Source organism: Scomber japonicus, chromosome 14 (assembly GCF_027409825.1).
Source record: "Scomber japonicus isolate fScoJap1 chromosome 14, fScoJap1.pri, whole genome shotgun sequence".
Classification (NCBI taxonomy): domain Eukaryota; kingdom Metazoa; phylum Chordata; class Actinopteri; order Scombriformes; family Scombridae; genus Scomber; species Scomber japonicus.
In genome coordinates, this window is record NC_070591.1 from 10,269,964 (window position 1) to 10,289,055 (window position 19,092).

Below are 19,092 nucleotides of genomic sequence, written 5' to 3' on the forward strand. Positions count from 1 at the left end.
CATGTTTGCAATCTGTAAATTGCTTAATGGTGCCTTTCTTGCATATGAATTTTTTTTCTTCTTCAAGAGGCCTATAGCATACTGTATAGTTTCAGTCAAACTGCTAATTTTGGGTTGAGGATCCAGTTCACTCAAGTCATGTAGCTTTAGCCACAGACTTTTTATGGCTAATAATACCATTTCTCTACTGCTTGAACAGTAATTTATTACACAACTGGCCTTAAAGCTTGATAATGTTAACATGATTATTTCTTTTGAATTAATTTATTAAAGTGCACATTATATTCTCTGGATGAGAAATGCAAAAATAATTTTATTATTCATTAATAAAGTACAAATTAACTAACTTCTTGTATTGTGTCTTTATTTGTGACTATTTGTCAATTTAAAAACAGTCAAGCTCATGTTGTTTTTTGGGAGTGAGGATTTTATATGTTGATGGTGGTGGGTAATTTCAACATATGGGGAAGGGGTGGAGATAGTGGATACCTACAAGTTCCTCAGGGTGCACCTGAACAAAAAATTGGACGGGTCAAACAACACTGAGGCCCTCTATAGGAAAGGACAGAGCAGGCTGTTCTTTCTGAGGAAGCTCGGGTCCTTTAATGTGTGCACCAGGCTGCTATGTATGTTCTTCTAGTCTGTGGTGGCCAGTGTCATCTTCTTTGCTGCAATGTGCTGCAGAGCTGGCATTGGGAGCTGTGGTGCAAATAAACTAAATAAGCTGGTGAGGAAAGCCAGCTCTGTAATGACAGAGAAGAGGATGAGAGGAAAGCTGGAAGCTGTCATGGACAATCCCTTTCATCCTCTCTTTGCTGAGCTGAAGCAGCTCAGGAGCACGTTCAGTCACAAACTCATCCAGCCATGTGCCTCAAAACGCTTGGGGGGCTCTTTCATACCATCAGCTATCAGACTATACAACACCACAGCTCCCAGTACCTCCCACTCCCACTAAAAAATACTGATAATGTCCTTAATCCCAGGAACATTGCACACAGATGTAATTGCACATTTACATACACTGATCCTGTAATAACTGCAACAACATTTTTTGAGTGTAATATTAATTGCCAGTAGTACTAATTACTCGTTTATTTTATTATTTTATAAGCACCTTTTTTTTCTTTTTTTTTAAACTTATGATATCATAAGGATTGCTTTCAATTTCGTTGTGCATGTACAATGACAATAAAGACTATTTTAATTATAATTTGCAGATTTACTCAGTTTATTACATATTTATTTTATCACTTTCAACCTTACGCACCTTTTTAAGCTTTTTTTCAATCTATTATATTTATAACATTCCATTTAAAAAAAATACACAACACCATCACAACCTGGTCAAAATCATAAAAAAAGAAAAAAAGAAAAAAAAAAGTGCAATCGGAAGTAGTAGCTTCCAAAGAGGAAGTGAAGGCAGCATGCTTATGATTGACAGCTCCACTGTTAATTGGTGAAGTAGCTCGTTAGCACCGAGCCCAAAGTTTAAAAAATGTCTGACTGGGAGGATGAGTACGACGAGGGCGGTGTTGCTATCCCGAAGAAGACTGTCACTAACGCGGCACCGACTGAGTGGAAATCAGCGTGTGACGAACGTCGACCGGAGAGTGTAAGTTTCGGTGCAAGAAACGGAGCCCGATTTGGAGGCTCCAGAGAGTGGAGAGGTGACCGGGGCGGCGGCGGCGGGGGAACCGACTACAACAACCCGAGAGATGGAGGTGGAGGCCGCCAGTTCCCGCGCAGTAGGGATGGCGGCGGCGGCGCGGGAAGATGGACCTTTGGCGAGAAGTCAGAGGCTTCCCCACATGTGACTATGACAGTGGAAAATGGCTCGGTTGGAAGGATTATAGGTTGGTTGCTTGAGCAGAAATTTGAGTTTTAAATGCTATTGCACAGTAAAGTTAAGGTAAATGCTACGTGACTTGGGTCAGCTAGCTTAAAGGCAAGGCAGCTTTATTTAGGGCATTTCATACTCAGGGGCAACTCTTTCAGGGCCTTTATTTTAAAAACAAACATTTGAAAAATATAAAACCCAATAATAGTAAAAATTTGAAACATTAAAACATACAATTAAAAACAAAAAAAACCCCACTAATAATACAATAGTACAGAAAAATAGAGAGAAAAATAAAGAACTATAATAAGAACTAGAGAATAGAGCATTAAATATACGTTTGCAGCATAAAATAATGATTTGCTTTAAAATCAAAAGGACATGGTTAAAGGTAAGACGTGTTAAATATCTGAGTGTTAGTTAGCTTATCTTGTAAAAATAGTTTGATGTTTTCTGTAAGGACTAACATTACCTTTTTTGTTTACAATTTGAAGTAGGTTTATGTGACTTGTTGATGTATTTCTGCTGTAAGATTTGGGTTAAAGGCAAGGACTGTAAAATATGTTGTAATCCTATATTTAAAGGTCGAGGTGGAGCCAAAATCCGTGAACTCGAAGAGAGCTCCGGTGCAAGAATCAAGGCAAGTTGACTCATGTTTTATCATTTAATACATATACATACATGTTTATTTGTTTTATTGTAACAGAGGATCAGAACACTTTAACAAAGCAACAGGTAACATTAGACACATTGTTCAACATTATGTAAATCAAGGCAAGTTTAAGATAAATGATGAGCCAGATATAAATATCAAGACAAGTTTACGCACACAAATGGGCAATAGATTTGTAAAAGTTAATATCAGTAAGAAGCTGAAAAAAGGGAAAATGCAGCCAAAATAAAATTAATAGAGAAAAATTAACTGTATGACTAACAGAAATGAGACTTGCACAATTTACTGTATAACCAGCTCCTTGATGCTCAGGGCTGGGTATTGGTACTCATACCTTTTTATGGTATTGACCAAATTAAATTGATACCAAGTAGTATGGAAACTGCAATCGATCCTTTTTGCTCACAGAGCTAGAAAATATGACTATTTGTATGGACTCGCTCACAGCCATTCAGCACAAGAGTTCTTTCATTTAATGCAACATGTGATTGGCCCACTGCCACAGCAGCTACGACCCGTCTGTGGTGGTGAAGTCATGGTGAATTTGAGTTAGTGGCCTTAGCAGTTCAGCAGCCAAGATGCCACCTTAACGATCTAAAGTGTGGCTACCCTACACACCTGTTACACCAGATAAAAGAAAGTGCACACTATGTGTAATGGGTATCGAATTAAGTACTCAACTGGTATCGGTATCACTTTATGGGTATTTGGATTGGTACTGGTATCGTCATTGTTTTAATGATACCCAGCCCTATTGATGTCATGTGTTAAATGAATGCAAATTTGAAACCTTCACTAAAGCTAAGTAAGTGTGCAGGGTTGACTGTGCGGGGAAATCAAACAAAACTTTCAAGGTTTTGTCACAGGTCAGGCAAGTTGAATAATGTTGGTTAAAGAGAAGTACAGCTGTTGCATCCATAAATGTTTGGAAGCTGCTATTTAGCAAAGTACGAGCATGAAAAAGCAGAAAAATTACTCTTCAGTCATTTCATGAGGATATGTTTTAACCTTAGACTTTAAACATTAATGGACATAGGTAACCCAGTGGTTTGTTGACTCCCGTTACAGTCTATGAACATCTGACTCTTTAGAGGGTCTTTTTAGTGTGACCAAACTTAACTTCCATGAACTGAATCACTGCTCTTCTTAGATAAACAAAGGGGACTATGAAGGTGAGGTGGTCATCTTGGGGACCCCTGAAGCCCAGCAGAAGGCCAAGGAGATGATCGAAGAGTTGGTAGCAGATGGCAACTCCCGATTCCGCAACGGTAGGAGTCATTTTTGTAAAAAGATGATCTGATTAAAAAAAAAGTCAGTCCTGTCAGTTCTGGGTCTTTAGGCCGGGATTACACTGGATGTGGGTTGTGTGATTGGATGTGTCAGATATAATACAAGTTTAATTTAAAAATTCAATCTATTTTTTTTACTACAGTGTCTTACAACTCTGTGGACAGAGGAGTGCAAGTTCAGTTCATCTTGTGTTAAGGAAGGAGGAGTATTGTTCAACATTGTTAGTACATCTTTACTGTGTACTATAAATTAGAGCTGCATCTTCAAAGGTCAACATAACTTTTTGCCTGGGACCTGCAACAATTTATTCAGGGAAAGGTGATTAGCCAGTCACTGGTGCCAGCTGCAAACAGTAGTTTCTCATCCTATCTTTCGGTAGGGCAGACCGTTCCTATGGGGGTGTGGGCCACCCCTTCAAGGCAGTGCTAGGGGAAACATATTTGCGTAACATACCAACATAACCTAACTAAAGGAAAAAGACTAAATCTAAAGTTCATATTTTGGCTACCAGGGCCAGTAAAACGATGATCTACTGACCAAGTGGGTGCCTGATCTCAAAAGTTACTTGGAACTCTGATCTTACAATTTTCATTATTGATTTAATCTGTTCCTTATTTTCTTGATTAATTGATTAATAATTTGGTCTACAAGTCAGGAAATGGTGAAAATGTTTCCAGTGCTCAAAGTGTTGTACTCAAATGTCGTCTTTTGTCCTGACTAGTTCACACCCCCAAAGATATTCAGTTCACTATCACAGAAGACTAAAGTAACCAGAAAATATTCACTTTGAAGAAATTGGAGTAGAAAAATGTGGACAGTTTTCTTAATGGGGAAAAAAAAAAAAAAAAAGACTCATTGATGGGAAACTGCTGGCTGTTAATTAATCAATTCATTGAATAACCATTGGTGTTTGGGAATTTTCCAAATTTAGGGGTCACACTGGGTCGAACCAGGGCCTTGAAATCACTGGGAGGACCGCACTAAATCTTAATTAAGAAGCAGACTGTCTCCCCTTTTGAGAAAAAAGAATACATTATGTGACTCTGCCTGCCCCATTTGGAGAAAACAGGAGGCACCCTGATAGTGTTACTATGGCAACCAAGGTCAGAGACATTCCTGGAAAGTGTGCTGAGCTGTGGCCTCAAACTCTGTGCACTCGTATTTCCCTTTTTAAATTTTTTTAATTAATTAATTAATTATTTTTTTTAGGAATGCAAGCCAATGACTAATGACTAATTTTATATATATGAGCTTAGGGTATTTATGGCTTAAAGATTATCCATGGACTAAACCGCCCAAATTAAAGGTAGCATCAGGACAATGTGTGTACTGATCATTCTTTCATTCTTCATGTGTCGCAGATAAAATCTACCATGGTTTGAGCTCTAGAGTAAAATATGGTTTGTATAATATCTAGTCTGTGGCTTTATGTAGTTGCTCAGCATTTCATTTATATAGAGTGTGGCGGCCTGCTATAGTATAATTTGTAGTTTAGTTATTTACTATAACAGTATTTGATATGTTCCTCAATAATGAATTAGTTAAACTTGGATAATCGCTTCTGCTTTCTTTGAGTTGAAATATGCACATTAGTCTTTTTTGATTGCAACTTTTATGAAGTGGTAAAAGGTCTTTCCTATGTTTTGTAGCTCTGTCATCATCATTCATATCTATACAACCACTAGTTAAATTATTATAGCACTAAATTGTTTAGAGTGCAACTTTTTTAAAATAGATATAACCTCTTAATTTTGCTCCGAATGCACCAGAATGATGACATTTGACATTAAAATATACAACATTTTCTTCCAGGGAAGCCAGACTGAGGTCCAACCACCATAATCTCTCAAGTTTCTGTGGGAAACACTGCTTGCTGACACTTGGTTACACTACTGTGATGCAGTTTCTAAATCAAAATGAATCTTCTATAGCATACTGATCCATTTCCCAGGTCCTGGTAGAGGTGGAGACTATGGAGGTGGAGGCGATGGAGGAGTAAAGTGTAGCTCTGTCTGGTCTAATGCAGAATTACAGGCTGCAGAAACCGCCCCGGCCCGCGCAACCATAGACTGGAACGACATCCGGGAGAACCGCGGAAAGTATGAAGAGCTCAAGTGGAAGGGTGAGGGTTCATATACGGTTACTACAGTACCAAGAGGACAGTGAATAAGTATTAGACAATGATTTGACCCTACTGGTGTTCACATCAAGACTATATATAGACCCAATAGCAGGGGAATCATAGTCCCTTTTGATTTCACACAGTTCATTGGATGCCTTAGATGTTATAATCATTGTTTCTTTCTGGCTTATGTTGATGGTTAGTTTATCCTTTTTTGACAAACACACCAGAATTTTATTTGCAAAAACCAGAGAGCCTCTTTTGTGGCTTTCAACATTTTCTGTATTACTCCTTCAGATCTCCCACCCATGAAGAAGAAATTTTACACTGAGTCAGAGAGTGTATCCCAGCTCACAGCAGAAGAAGTCAGTGAATGGAGGTAAATCTGACAATTTTACCTTTTTATCTTGTTTTATAATCCTTTATATTATATTATATTATACAATGTTAGAGACCAGTACTCCAAAATATTTCAAAAATACATTTGACATTTTAAGAGTAGGCAAAGTCTAACTATGGTTTAGCAGCTACCAATAATAGCAATGGTCAGAATGGCTTGAAACCACTAAAGTTTTTATTGATAGGCTTGTAAAATGTCAAACCCACAGTTTTTGTTGAGGGATTGATTTCTGTTACAAACTCACACAAATAGGTGTCACCATTTATCCTCCTCTTCATGTGTCATCTGAGCAAGCCGGCCTGTAATGTTTCTTAGTTGTCAGGGCCTCACAGACCAAAGGTGACGGATTGTTGTTAGGTAATACAGGAAAAGTATTCACCAACAAAGAGTTGACAGTGGTCCAAATCTGATTAATGACAAATAAGGGTTGGCAAGATGAGCAATTCAAAAATATCTTAAAAGCAGCATCAGGTTTGCTAAAATGTACATTTTGTATTTTTGTTGGTTTTATATCATTCGAAATGACATTTATACCATTTTTTAATCAAGAGTAAGACTGAATGCTCCTGAAAATGTCAAATGATGTAACCACAAAAGAATGATATATATTGAATATTGTATCCACCTAAAGTGTATTTAAGCGCTTCAATACACTGTAGGTTACCATTACCAAAAAGTTATAAAATTATTCCAAACTAGTTGATATAATGTTTTATTGAGAATTTAGCTTTTTTGAGCAAGTTTAATTATTTGGTACAACATTTTTATATTCTCTCAAAATGGATTAAAAGCAGAAATTTTATGCTGAGTCCACAAAAAAAGAATATGTGCAAGGTAATCATACATTTGTTTTCTTTTATCTCCTTTTACAATTTGACTAAATCACACGGACACAAAAACAAAAACATCACTGACAGTTGTGCAAGACAGAAAGTTGACTGTAACCAAATAATTACACTCTGCTGGCGTTCTGTCTTTGGGCCAATACCACCATGTTTTTTTTTCCATTTAAATGGTTTTTAGTTTTTGACTTGTAAACAAAAAAATCAAACAACACGCTATACAGTTACAGGATAGTTTCGACCTCTCAAACAAGCAACATTTCATTGTCAATTTGTGTTGTACAGCAGTGTGGTTTAGAAGCACTCTCTCTCCCCTTTCAAACGATTCCACCATCTGCTTGTTTATGTTATATTTTTCCACAGGAAGGAGAATAACAATATTTTTGTGGATGACCTGAAGGAGGAAGGGGAGAAGCGGTCCATTCCCAATCCCTGCCGCACCTTTTTAGAGGCCTTTGAGCTTTATCCGGAGATCATGGAGAATATCGAGCGGGTTGGCTTTGTAAAACCAACCCCCATCCAGGTATGAGCCTCTCAACTGGATGATTTTATGTTGTTATTTATCAGATGCTAACAGACAGTTCCACTATTCATACTGTAACTCCTAGTGGAAATTTGAAGAAGAGAGGGTAATTAAAGTACATAAACCAATCAATGAACACTGAACACTAAACCCTTGCTGACCTAACAAATTAGACACAGTCAATTCTACTACCAGGTGTCTTTTCTGAGTTAACTGTAGTCAGCTGTTTGCACCTGTTTAGTGTTTTTAGTTATGAACAAAAAACGGTTGACTCGACATTCAGTTATGAATATGTAGCTTCTCAGATCAAGTGGCACATAAACGGCCAGTGGCATGTGACTAATCTGGATCAAATCTAACACAACTGCCGTCATAATTTATAGGTGTGTGGGTTCTGAAGCAATAATAGGCAAATTTCTTACGCCCTGAGGCACAAGATAATTACCATACCTGATCTGTCAGCACATCGTAATGAAAGGTACAATACGCTTTGTGAATAGGCTGCACCATAAGGAAATGGTAAGATTATAGTGCAAAGATTAAGAATGATGAGTTCATTTCAAATTGCCATAAATCTATCTATCATTAATATATTGGTGAATAACTGTGTAAAGTATTTAATTGTCAGCCAGTAAATCCCACAGCTTGTTTTAGTTTCTGTTCTGAAACTTGCACACCTTTTTATTACTGGAACAAAATTGTCCACGTATGCATAATGTGTTTAATTAGAAGTTGCAAATGCATAAACACCTGCACTGACCTCTTCGGTAATCCCAGTGATGTACAAAGATCAATATGTGGAAATACCCACATTAACGGCTGCCTTGTGGGAAATATTGAGCCTTTGTATATTTGTATTAATCTATGGTTGTGGTCTCCCCAAAAAAGCAGAAATGAAAGATTGGTTTTATTTTTTAGGTAATCCTACAAAACCCACTGTTAAGATGACACAATAGGTCAAAAAAAAAAACTGGGTAAAAGCTAATTTCACTCATATTTTCTTTACCGGAACTCTAACCTTTGCTTACAGTAATTATTAGGTGTTTCTGCTGTATTCATAGGTTAATGGAAAGTCCCCAGAGAACACTCCTATCACTACTGGTCAAGTGGTTTGATATGACTCTTAACTTACGTTTTTCATTAGTGTGTTGCACAATAAAAATGGTTATTAACTTGATGAAATTAAGTTTTGCTGTTTGGTAACACGAATGAATCACCTTCATATATTTTCTCCCACAAGTTTGTGATACAGGATGTCTTTTTCTCCAGAAACTTAAAACAGAAAAAATATCAGGAAATGATTATGTTGTAATGTGAGTGATTGGCAGTGTTTATGAGCTCGTTCTGGCCTGTCGCTGTAGTTTTCCAGAAGCTACTTATACCCGAGTAAGTGAATAACCTAAACAAGGAGTGTGCTGCAAGAAGAAATGAAACTGCACTCTCGTTGCTTTCATTTTCATTTCACAGTAAGAGGATTTGTCAGTTGAAATGCAATATCACTGGATTGGCGCTCAGAGTTGCACAGCCTGTGTTATGCGATTATGCAATGTCAGTGTGACAAACTTGAACAGGAAAACATCTTCCCGCACTGCAAAACACATGGCACACATAAAGACAGATTAATACTAGTCTAAGATTAATGACATGATTCTGTGAAAATATCCATTCACAAACAAGTCTAGTCATGGACCAGATTTAATCTGCCCAAAATCATTTAAATTTAACATGTCCTGTAGTTTGAAACAGCTGCCATCATTAACTGAAAATATGTGGATGTTGTAAGTTGTAAGTTCACAAGTAAGTGATGAATCATCAGTATGTTTTTCACAGTAATTACAACGAGTGTTTTAGCTGAAGTTGCTGTACTGATTCACCCTCCTTTTTATTGCATTATAACCAGCAGCAGGTGTGGTCATATTAGATTGGTATCTGTACTAACCGTTATGAGAAAACACAACAGGTTATCATTGGTACATTCTTGCTTCCTGGTTCATATAAAGCTGTTGTAAAAGGTTTTCGTGTCTCAGATCTTAAAAGAATCTTTTTTTGTGCCAAGGTGGGCTAAACATGTGTGAACTCACAGATCTGTGCTTAATGCACACACAGGAAATTGGTATTGATCTCCACATCTCACACAAAAAAAGGTTGAAAGTGTTCTTCCAAAAAAAAGTTTAGATATTCTTTTAATCTATCTTAAGTGTTTTTTGAATATGTGGATGTGAAAGTTATACAATTTCTTAAAAATATGTAGAGTGGATACAGAATGGTTCCCTTTATGCACATTTTATTGTGTTCTTGATTTATATTCAAATGGATAGGATTGTAATTGTTGCCTGTCTCAGTCTACATTCAATAACCCACAATGACAAAGTGAAAAATGTGTGTGCCCACTATATACCATCTGGAGTCTGCCTTTTTAAATACAACTACCAAGTAATGTTTTTGGCATTTGACTAGACTTAAACTTTGGATCCTAAGTTGAAACATCTGGCGAGTTTTAATTGCTTATGTATGTTCTCACACATGGCCTCCAAAGCTCATATTTAGGATGATTTAATGATTTTTGTTGTTTGTTCCTTCACCAGTCTCAGGCATGGCCTGTGCTGCTGATCGGGGAGGATCTGATAGCCATAGCTCAGACAGGAACAGGGAAAACCTTGGCCTACCTGCTGCCTGGTTTCATCCACATGGATGGACAGCCTGTGTGAGTACACCACCGGTTTCTCATATTTTTATTTTTCCTTCAAGGCATTCAGTCAGTGCTCTTATCCAGAATGACTGCTTCTCATTGCGATGCATTGTTTCTTTAATTTCTTTTTGTTCTTCCTTTTTTCCTAGACCTAGAGCTGAGCAGGGTGGCCCAGGCATGTTGGTACTGACTCCCACCAGAGAGCTCGCCCTGCAAATTGAAACTGAGTGCAAAAAGTACCGCTATAAGGGATACAAAAGGTTCAGCAGGCTGACAATGTTATAAGTCATTACAAATGCTTAAAATATACAATTAACAGTTATGTAGAGGCAACATGAAGATGACCGTTCCCTCTGTCCCTTTTTTAAGTATCTGTATCTATGGTGGAGGGGACAGACGAGGCCAGATCAATCTGGTGAAGAGCGGGGTGGACATAGTGATTGCCACGCCAGGCCGACTAAATGATCTACAGATGAATGAGCTCATCTGTCTCCACTCCATCACTTACTTGGTCAGCTGTGTGTGTCTATGTCTGTCCGTGTTGATGTTTGTTTTTTTTTCAGTATTTTTGGAGGGCAGAGTTAGATTCACTGTCCATAATATAACCTCTTTCATTTTGTACACTGACCTATTCAAAGAGTCACTTACACTATTGGTACATGAATGTACAGCACTGTTTATGCCAGTAAATGATGATCTTGTGTTGTCTGTTTTTGTTCTGTTTTTTTTTTTTTTTTTTTTAATAAATGAAATGAGTAAAAGTAAAGATTGTAACATAAGCTCTGATCATTGGGAAAAGGTGCTGGATGAGGCAGACCGGATGCTGGATATGGGCTTTGAACCCCAAATAATGAAGATTCTCCTGGACATCCGCCCAGACCGACAGACTGTCATGACCAGGTTTGTCATTGCATGCTTGATGGACAGGACATTACATTTCTCATGAAGTAAAAACTATTCGGTCATGGAGAATACTATACAATACATACATGATACACAGTCTAAATAGAAAGGTTATGTACTCAGTTGTGTATGATCGATGCACACTGCACAAAGAAAAATAATGAACCAAAGGAATCTCAGAAGAAATAAACATTTATAGCAAATTCAACCCTACACTATTCTGATTGAAATTTTGTGGATATAGTCTTTGCGATGTTCATTATAGAGCTTGAAACTAGTTTCCTCTTTACATTCTTAATGTGTATCTGTCTGCCTGTTGGCTGTTTCAGTGCCACCTGGCCCACTGGTGTGAGACGATTGGCCAAATCCTACCTGAAGAGTCCCATGATGGTTTATGTGGGAACCCTGGACTTGGCAGTAAGTGGAACTGCATATCATTTTCAAACACATACACATGTTTTGGATTCTGCCTTTTGAATACGTGAACATGGTAACTAATACTGGTTGGGAGTTTTTTAAATGTAATGTTTCTTAAAAATGTAAATTTGAGATGTTGTGTACTCTGGAATACTTATTTACACACTTTCTGTGTTTCTTTGGGTCTCAGGCAGTTAACACGGTGGAGCAGACAGTGTTGATTGTACATGAAGAGGAGAAAAAGTCCTATGTGTTTGACTTCGTCAGAAACATGCTGCCACAGGATAAAGTTCTCATCTTTGTTGGCAAGAAGCTCATGTGCGTGGGGAGTTACTCATTAACAAATGGCTTATAGCCAGGGAAGAAAATTGTGTTTTGTTGTATTCTAAAGTTATTTGACTTTTGTTCAGGCTCTATCACCTCTAGTAATTCCCTTTGTTTGTGTTTGTGTTGCTATTTCAGGGCTGATGACCTCTCCAGTGACATGTGTCTACAGGGTCTGGCTGTACAGAGTCTACATGGAGACCGTGAGCAGTGTGACCGTGAAGAAGCCCTCAAGGACTTTAAAGAGAGTAAGTAACAGGAAAGGAAATGTGGTTTAAAAGATGCTTTTTTCTGCGCTAATCAGAGAATGATGAGTCTTACAAGCTACCACAAAGGCTGAAGGATCAAATTGTGAATAACTGCATTGTCTTTATTTCAGGTCGAGTTCGTATCCTGATTGCTACAGACTTGGCATCTCGAGGGTTGGATGTCCATGACATCACACACGTCTTCAACTTTGATTTCCCACGAAACATAGAGGAGTATGTTCATCGTGTGGGTCGCACTGGCAGAGCAGGGTAAGAGTGGGTGTGTGTAAATCTGTTTGTTAGTAAAATCACTGCGTTCAGCATTCTTTTGGGTTAGTTTTTTATATTGACGCATTTATGATCAAGACGTTCAGGTGCTGCTGTTACCCTGGTAACGAGAGATAACTGGAGGATGGCACCTGAGCTGATTCCCATCCTGGAGCGAGCAGGACAGGTTAGCACCAACACATTTTATGCTGATATTGTTTTTATATCAGATTTCTAATTCTATCAGCGTTCATTCAAAAGATGAATAGAAATATCAGGTATTCACGTATATAGATTAAATGATTAATCAATTAGCTGCTTATTTTATAGACAAAACAAAAATCTGCAGTTATTTTTATAATGAATACATTTTTTTTCTTTGTGCAAAAAAGCCAAAAACTCTCAGCAGTTTGAATGTCAACTTTTCTAGCACTTTTAAAAATGATATTTTGCACACCATAATAATCTTTTGAATGCTGTTGCAGGAGGTTCCTGATGAGCTGGTGCTTATGGCAGAAAGATACGAGAAGCACAAGAGGGAGAAGGAGTTGTCCAATCCAAGGGGAGGGCAGGGGCGAGGTGGAGGGGGGCGGAGGGATGGTGGAGGGAGAGGAGGCAGGGATCGAAGCCAAAATTGGGGATTCTAATCCCTAATTTTTCATGTAAGTCCACACATACCACAAAGTTTCCTACTCAGGTCTACATAGGGACTCCTTAGATGGATGTATGAATGAACAGGTACACATTTTTATTTTCATTCTTAGATAATTTGGTTTGCAACTTAAAATGAAACACAAGAATCTTTAAGACAATCTGTTAAATAAACACCTGTCTGTTTGGTATTTTTATTTAATAATACTTTGGTTTTTCTTATTTGTTTTTGCCAACAGGATGGAGCAGGAGCTAAATCCTTCTGTTGTGATTTATTTTGAATGTATGTTTGTTTTTTTATTTAGTTTGTGTGTGTGTATGTGCGTGTGTGTGTTTATATTTTAAGATAAGTCATTTTCTGGTTGGTTTGTTTTGTATTGCCAACCAATATAATTTAGAGGCTGTTATCTATCTCGATATGTTATCTTGTTATAAGGATGTTTAAAATGTAAAATTTGACAGTTATGTAATTTTTTGATTTTGGCCATGAAGAAACTGTATAATAAACTTGACCTTTAAAGAGATATCGCACCCAGTATATACTTTATTGGCTTGGCACCATATGATACTTTAATGATTTAAATCTGCTTTGTACACTATTCATACCTCCACAAACATGGGAAAATGTGACCCAAAAGATGCCAAAGGTAAATTTTAGAACTATTAGCATCTTTATTACAAAATTATTGGAAAAAGAAAAAGCTGTTTAATAATTATTTTTTTCCTCAGGAAGTGATACATCTGTGGCAGAGCCTGCAGCACATGGAAAGGAAGTTACTTTGCTGACCATGATTTTCCAGAAGAGAAGTGAGGGAAGGGGGGAAAAATCTAAACAAGGGATCAAAACCAGAAACTTAGTTTGTTGGTTCCCGTAAAATAGCAAGAATGTTTGTCGTAAAAGTGTTGAATGAGTCTGTCAGGACTGTTGAAGCAGGGGAATTGCAGTACAAGGCACATACTATACATACCATTTCAATATTTTGGCACATTTACCACAAAATCATCTTCATTTAACACAGTGGCACAAAGTTCTCTACACAGAATAAACAATATTAAAACAACAGCACCACAACATTATGAAATCCAGGTAATACAAACACAGAAAAAAATACAACTATAAAATACTGCAATAAATATGCAATAAAAATGCATGCAGATAAAATAAAAAGTAATATAAACAAAATGCATACAAAGTAGTTACTGGTACACATACTGGAAGCAAAACTTTGGGCTAAGTGCTGCTTAAAGCTGCTCTGCATTGTCTAATGCTTTAGGTTTTTGAATGTGCATTGTCTACCATTGATTTCCATTTATTTCAACCCAATATAAATACATGATCATTATAGTACCAAACTAAACTGACGAGTCCTGTAGGTTAATTTATTCATGTTGTGTCAAGCTGTTGTTACATTCTTTACTGAAATGTTGCTTTGCATGTTTTTACATTACAGTTTGGACTGGCTGGCTGCTTCATCAGGTTCTGTGATGCATATGAATGCCTGTCAATATCTGCCTCAGGTAAGAAGCCCTTATAAGGTACATTTCCTGTCAAGATGAGTTCAAATTTAGATTTAATAAACCGAAAGGGAGTAGGGCAGACATGTCATCAATATCACTTCCTCCTCGATTAAGTAAAGTTGAATAATATGGCTCAAAAAGCTTTCTTGAGGTGAGATTGTTTACTTTGTAATAAGCAAATTGAAATATTTGCCTGTTGTGGTGGTCAGGTGTTTGTATAGCAGCATTCATGCGAAGGAAAGAACTGGTTTGGCAAGGCAAGGCAAGGCAAGGCAGTTTTATTTATATAGCGCATTTCATACACTGGCAACTCAGTGTGCTTTACATAAAACAGAAACATTAAAACATACAATTAAACACCCCCCCCCCCCATAATAAAAACAAAGACATGAATAAAATGCTAGAATAGAGCATTAAATATAAGATTGCAGCATAAAATATTAAATTGGCTTTAAAATCATTAAAAGGACACGACATAGAGTGCAAATGAAAGATTAAAATGTAAAGTGCTTTAAAAGAGCTCAATCATAAGCACAGCAGAAGAGAAGTGTTTTTAACCTGAATTTGAAAAACTGTATACTAAAAGACTGATGTTATGAAATGATCGACCTGACTTTCCAACACATTCTCCCTTCAGTACATTACTACTGTATCAAACTTCCATTATCATACATTCCTGTCCCTTTAGTACAAACTCTCTTTACCAAATACCTAATAGGTTCTGTTTTGATACTTTAAAGCCTGTGAATGAAGGTTTATTGCGTGGCAGGATCATTTTGACATCCAAGTGAAGTGTTTACTTCAAGCCACAGGAATAATTATAGACATTTCCAGTGTTGGATTGGATGAATTAGGATGAATTAAAACAGCTATGTGCCACCAAAAAATCAAAATAAGCCAAACCCATAGAACATAAGCAGACACTGTAATAAACCACATGTCTTTGTTGGTCAGTGCCATGTGTAGGTTCAGAGCTCAAAAGCTGTCAATCAAAGCTCTGTGTGGGTTTAATTTGCCTATAGCTTTGCCTACTAATCTTTCAAATGAGATGATTTGACCCTAACCACACAATGGAGACTGTAAATATGAAAGCAGGAGACAAATTAAGCATGAGATGCAATATGCAAGATATGCAAGTGAAGAAAGTCAAATTATTTTCAAAGTGTATCCTGCAATTCTATTAAAATGTGATTAAAATTAAGTATAAATTGGCATCATTTGGCAGATTTAATTGACTTTATTTCTTTGACTTTGTGAAATCATCTTGAGAGGGGTATAAAGTATTTAATAAACAATAACAATGATTCATTATGAACAGGCTTACAGGGAAATAAACTTGGTAAAAACCAGAATGAAATGGTGAGAAATGACTGTATTGTGCTGGCCTTGAACAGTCGCACACCTATGACTTTATATTTGTTGTGAAGTTTTCACTTGAAAATGGGAAAGCCATTGTACCGTTCATTCCTGATACACTGAGCCAGACTTTTGCACGATTCATCGCTTATACCAGAGAGCAGGTTCTGTGTTGGGATGAAGAAGTTGTGGAGTACACCTTTTTGAAGGTAGCCTTCAAACTCTTTGAGGAAAATCTGAAAGCAGTGACCCAGATTTGAGGTGTGCCAGTCAGTGTCTTTAGTTCTAGAGCAGCAGGCATGCAAGAGCGTGGTCTTGGCGTGATAGGAGCAGAACTTGTCAAATGACTCCCTTTCCTTCAGCAAACTCAGGAGGTGTTTCAACAGCTTCAAACAGTCTTTCCTGCATGCAAAGAGAAAGGAACAGATTTTGTGGATTTGACTGATGAACAATCTTGCCTTGAAGATAATCATAATTTCCAAGATGCATAGTTTGTTTCTATTTTCCATGTGTTGGAAATGGGAAGAGTCCATTAAATTATGGAAATCATGTTGTACTCTCACTGCAGGAGTAATCATGTCAGAGTGCTTACTGCCTCATTTGCCATTCAAAAAATAAAATCTGACCTGCAGCAGCGCACTCCGCCTTCTTCACAGCATGTCTTCTCTGATCCGTGATTCTTCAGTATGTCCTTCTCAACATGAGAGAATGAAACCCGCCAAATATCTGTGTGGTATAGCAGACAAAATATTCAAGCTTCTCCTTTTGCTAACTGTTCATTCATGAAAAATGTGTACATGCCAGATAAGTATGTCTGCTATTAAAAGCTACTGTCTCTACTCTAGGTACAAATCTAGTAGTTGTCAAAATGATCAACTCAAAGTAAACTGCAGTATTGGGAGTACATAGTGTGTTAATATGGCGATGCCAGCTACTATATACTCTCTATTTCAGTAAGATTTACTTAGATAATAATAAAACCTAGTGTGTATGTAAAGAGTAATTTCTATTAATCACAATCTGATTTCACTTCACTCATTGGAGAAGTATATTTACCTTTAGCAAGGACCCCATCACATTCCATGGTACCCCTGCCCTCATATTTTGGGACAAGGTAATAAGGTAGGTACTTGTATTTCTGCCTCACTTTAGTTCCCAGCCAACCCTCTATTCTTAGGCCATCTTTGGTGAAAGGTGGCCAGCTTGATTGAACCACTATACAGAGAACAACATCCAGTGAGATGGTGACTGAATTCACTTCTGTAGTCAGGGTCACTGCTGGACAGCCTTTTTTCTTTCTTGTCAACACCCATTCTGAAAGAACAAACATTGAAAATATATCTCTAATTGTTAATATATGCAATATTTTTTTTTTACATTTTAAAAGATTTCTTTCTTTTGACACATTCTCATACAAGACAAAAGTCAAGTCAAAAAGCATCATTTCTATGGTGATTGAAGCCCTCCTACGAAACTTAAGTAACCTCATTTTGATGTACTCAAGCACTAATGCATAGAGCAGTAAGGTTATTGCTTCATTAAATGTGGTCCTTTGTAGATAGTCTACTGAAAGTGTTAAGATAGTGTCAAAGGTGTAATGCATCCCTATAATTTTTAAAAGGGATGTTACTTTGTTTGACCACAGGGAGGGGCATTTTTACTCTGCTAGCCATACTGACTGCAATTTATTAACTCATTTCCCAACAATTAAAAAGCACTAATTTTGGTACTTGCCTTTAAATGGCTTGACACATTTCGTTACTTCTTCCCTGAACTCCTTTAGCATTTTACTGGCAGATAAAATGCCGGCCTCATCCTTAAATTTGCTCAGAGGACTCTTGCTACGTTTTAATGCCACACTGTAAAAAGCTCCATCATCTCGAAATGGTTGAATGTCCACTCGGGCGACAGGCATTGGCAGCATCACATCAAATTCATCAGGGCTAGAAATCTGTATGCACAAAAACATAATTGTAATACAACAACATAAATACTGTGTTAAAGCAATATTTTATGTATTCAAGTTCAAGGCAGAAGGGGAACTGTGACTAAAGTGGCTTACCTTTAGATTTTCATAGTAACTTCCAGTACGTAGTGGTTCTTGTACTTCTTGAAAGGATACAGTGTTCTTTTTCAAATGCTCGACTATGCTTTTTATAATGTCATTGATGACTTTTGATGCATCAGATCTTTCGTTCCTCCTAATCCTTAACTTGTCCAGAGTTGTGTAGAGGATTGAGTCCGTTCCACCCTGGAGTTGTGGTTCACAAGCTTTTGTGATGCTTTCAAATGATTTTTGTTGCTTCTTCCTTATCTCCTCTGGTGATTTCATTGTGCCGGCACAAATTTTTGCTTCGATGATGGTCTCTGCTTCTGTTATCTTTAACTCCTCTACCATTTGTTCTAGTAATTTTGCCTTACCACTATGTGGTTTTGCCGTTTTTGTTTTTGGAGAAGCCTTCGTTTTGTCTTTAGGTATCTCTGGTTGTGTCTTCACTGTCTCCTCTGCAAATTGCTCAAGTGATTTGGACCTACCAGCACAGCTTTTGGCTTTTGTGCCCCGGACAGAGACCCTCGTGTTGTCTCTAGATGTCTGTTGCGGCTTTCCGATCTCCTCCTGTGGGAAATATTTTGTGGGCTTTTCAGTTTGGAAGCTCTGTACAGACGGCTTCTCCTCATTGTGGGTTGGATTCTTCTGCTGCCTTTTCTTTGGTTTCTGTTCTTTCATGGTGCCATTGTGCTTCTCTTCTGTGAAGCCTCTTCCTGAACATCTTGTTTCCTCAGCTCTAGTTGGACTCTTAACACATTCAGTGTCGAGACTCTTAGTTTTGCGTGGTCTCCCTCTCCCAGTCATGTTGTTAAAATGAGAGGAAATGAGGTTGCCACTCTTTCGGTTATAGCCACAGTATTTCCGGTTAGTGAATTAGAACACACCCCTTGGCAGACTGCCCTTGAGCTGTTTGGGCCTTTGTCAAAACAACACAACTACATTGACATTGTGTGAATCACATTGTGTGAGTTTTACTATAATA

General features: G+C 37.5%; 2 protein-coding genes across 2 annotated transcripts; one reads left to right on the forward strand and one right to left on the reverse strand.

Annotated features, from left to right (window-relative positions):
* The first annotated feature begins 1,495 nt into the window (after positions 1-1,495).
* Positions 1,496-13,182, forward strand: ddx43 (DEAD (Asp-Glu-Ala-Asp) box polypeptide 43). The gene is made up of 16 exons (XM_053333088.1): positions 1,496-1,853; positions 2,422-2,477; positions 3,661-3,778; positions 5,752-5,922; positions 6,220-6,301; positions 7,528-7,687; positions 10,273-10,391; positions 10,526-10,636; positions 10,746-10,887; positions 11,176-11,276; positions 11,609-11,696; positions 11,887-12,014; positions 12,159-12,268; positions 12,400-12,538; positions 12,635-12,722; positions 13,021-13,182. The coding sequence occupies exons 1-16, from the start codon at positions 1,496-1,498 to the stop codon at positions 13,180-13,182; spliced, it is 2,133 nt and encodes a 710-aa protein (XP_053189063.1).
* Positions 13,183-15,878: 2,696 nt separating this feature from the next.
* cgasa (cyclic GMP-AMP synthase a) lies at positions 15,879-18,788 on the reverse strand. The gene is made up of 5 exons (XM_053333617.1): positions 18,123-18,788; positions 17,795-18,011; positions 17,117-17,374; positions 16,687-16,786; positions 15,879-16,462 (listed from the first exon to the last, which is right to left on the reverse strand). Exons 1-5 carry the CDS (start codon positions 18,786-18,788, stop codon positions 16,135-16,137), a joined length of 1,569 nt encoding a protein of 522 aa, XP_053189592.1. The 3' UTR covers positions 15,879-16,134.
* Between the last annotated feature and the right edge of the window lie 304 nt (positions 18,789-19,092).

Bases quoted from the DNA above. Each gene is read 5' to 3' on its own strand.
- cgasa (XM_053333617.1), bottom strand. From the start codon at position 18,788: ATGAAAGAACAGAAACCAAAGAAAAGGCAGCAGAAGAATCCAACCCAC. The intron at 17,375-17,794 runs GCAAGTACCAAA...TTGTTCTTTCAG, and splicing joins ATGTGTCAAGCCATTTAAAG to AATGGGTGTTGACAAGAAAG. The intron at 16,787-17,116 runs GTAAATATACTT...TATACCACACAG, and splicing joins TGATGGGGTCCTTGCTAAAG to ATATTTGGCGGGTTTCATTC.
- ddx43 (XM_053333088.1), top strand. From the start codon at position 1,496: ATGTCTGACTGGGAGGATGAGTACGACGAGGGCGGTGTTGCTATCCCG. The intron at 1,854-2,421 runs GTTGGTTGCTTG...CTATATTTAAAG, and splicing joins CTCGGTTGGAAGGATTATAG to GTCGAGGTGGAGCCAAAATC. The intron at 12,723-13,020 runs GTTAGCACCAAC...ATGCTGTTGCAG, and splicing joins TCCTGGAGCGAGCAGGACAG to GAGGTTCCTGATGAGCTGGT.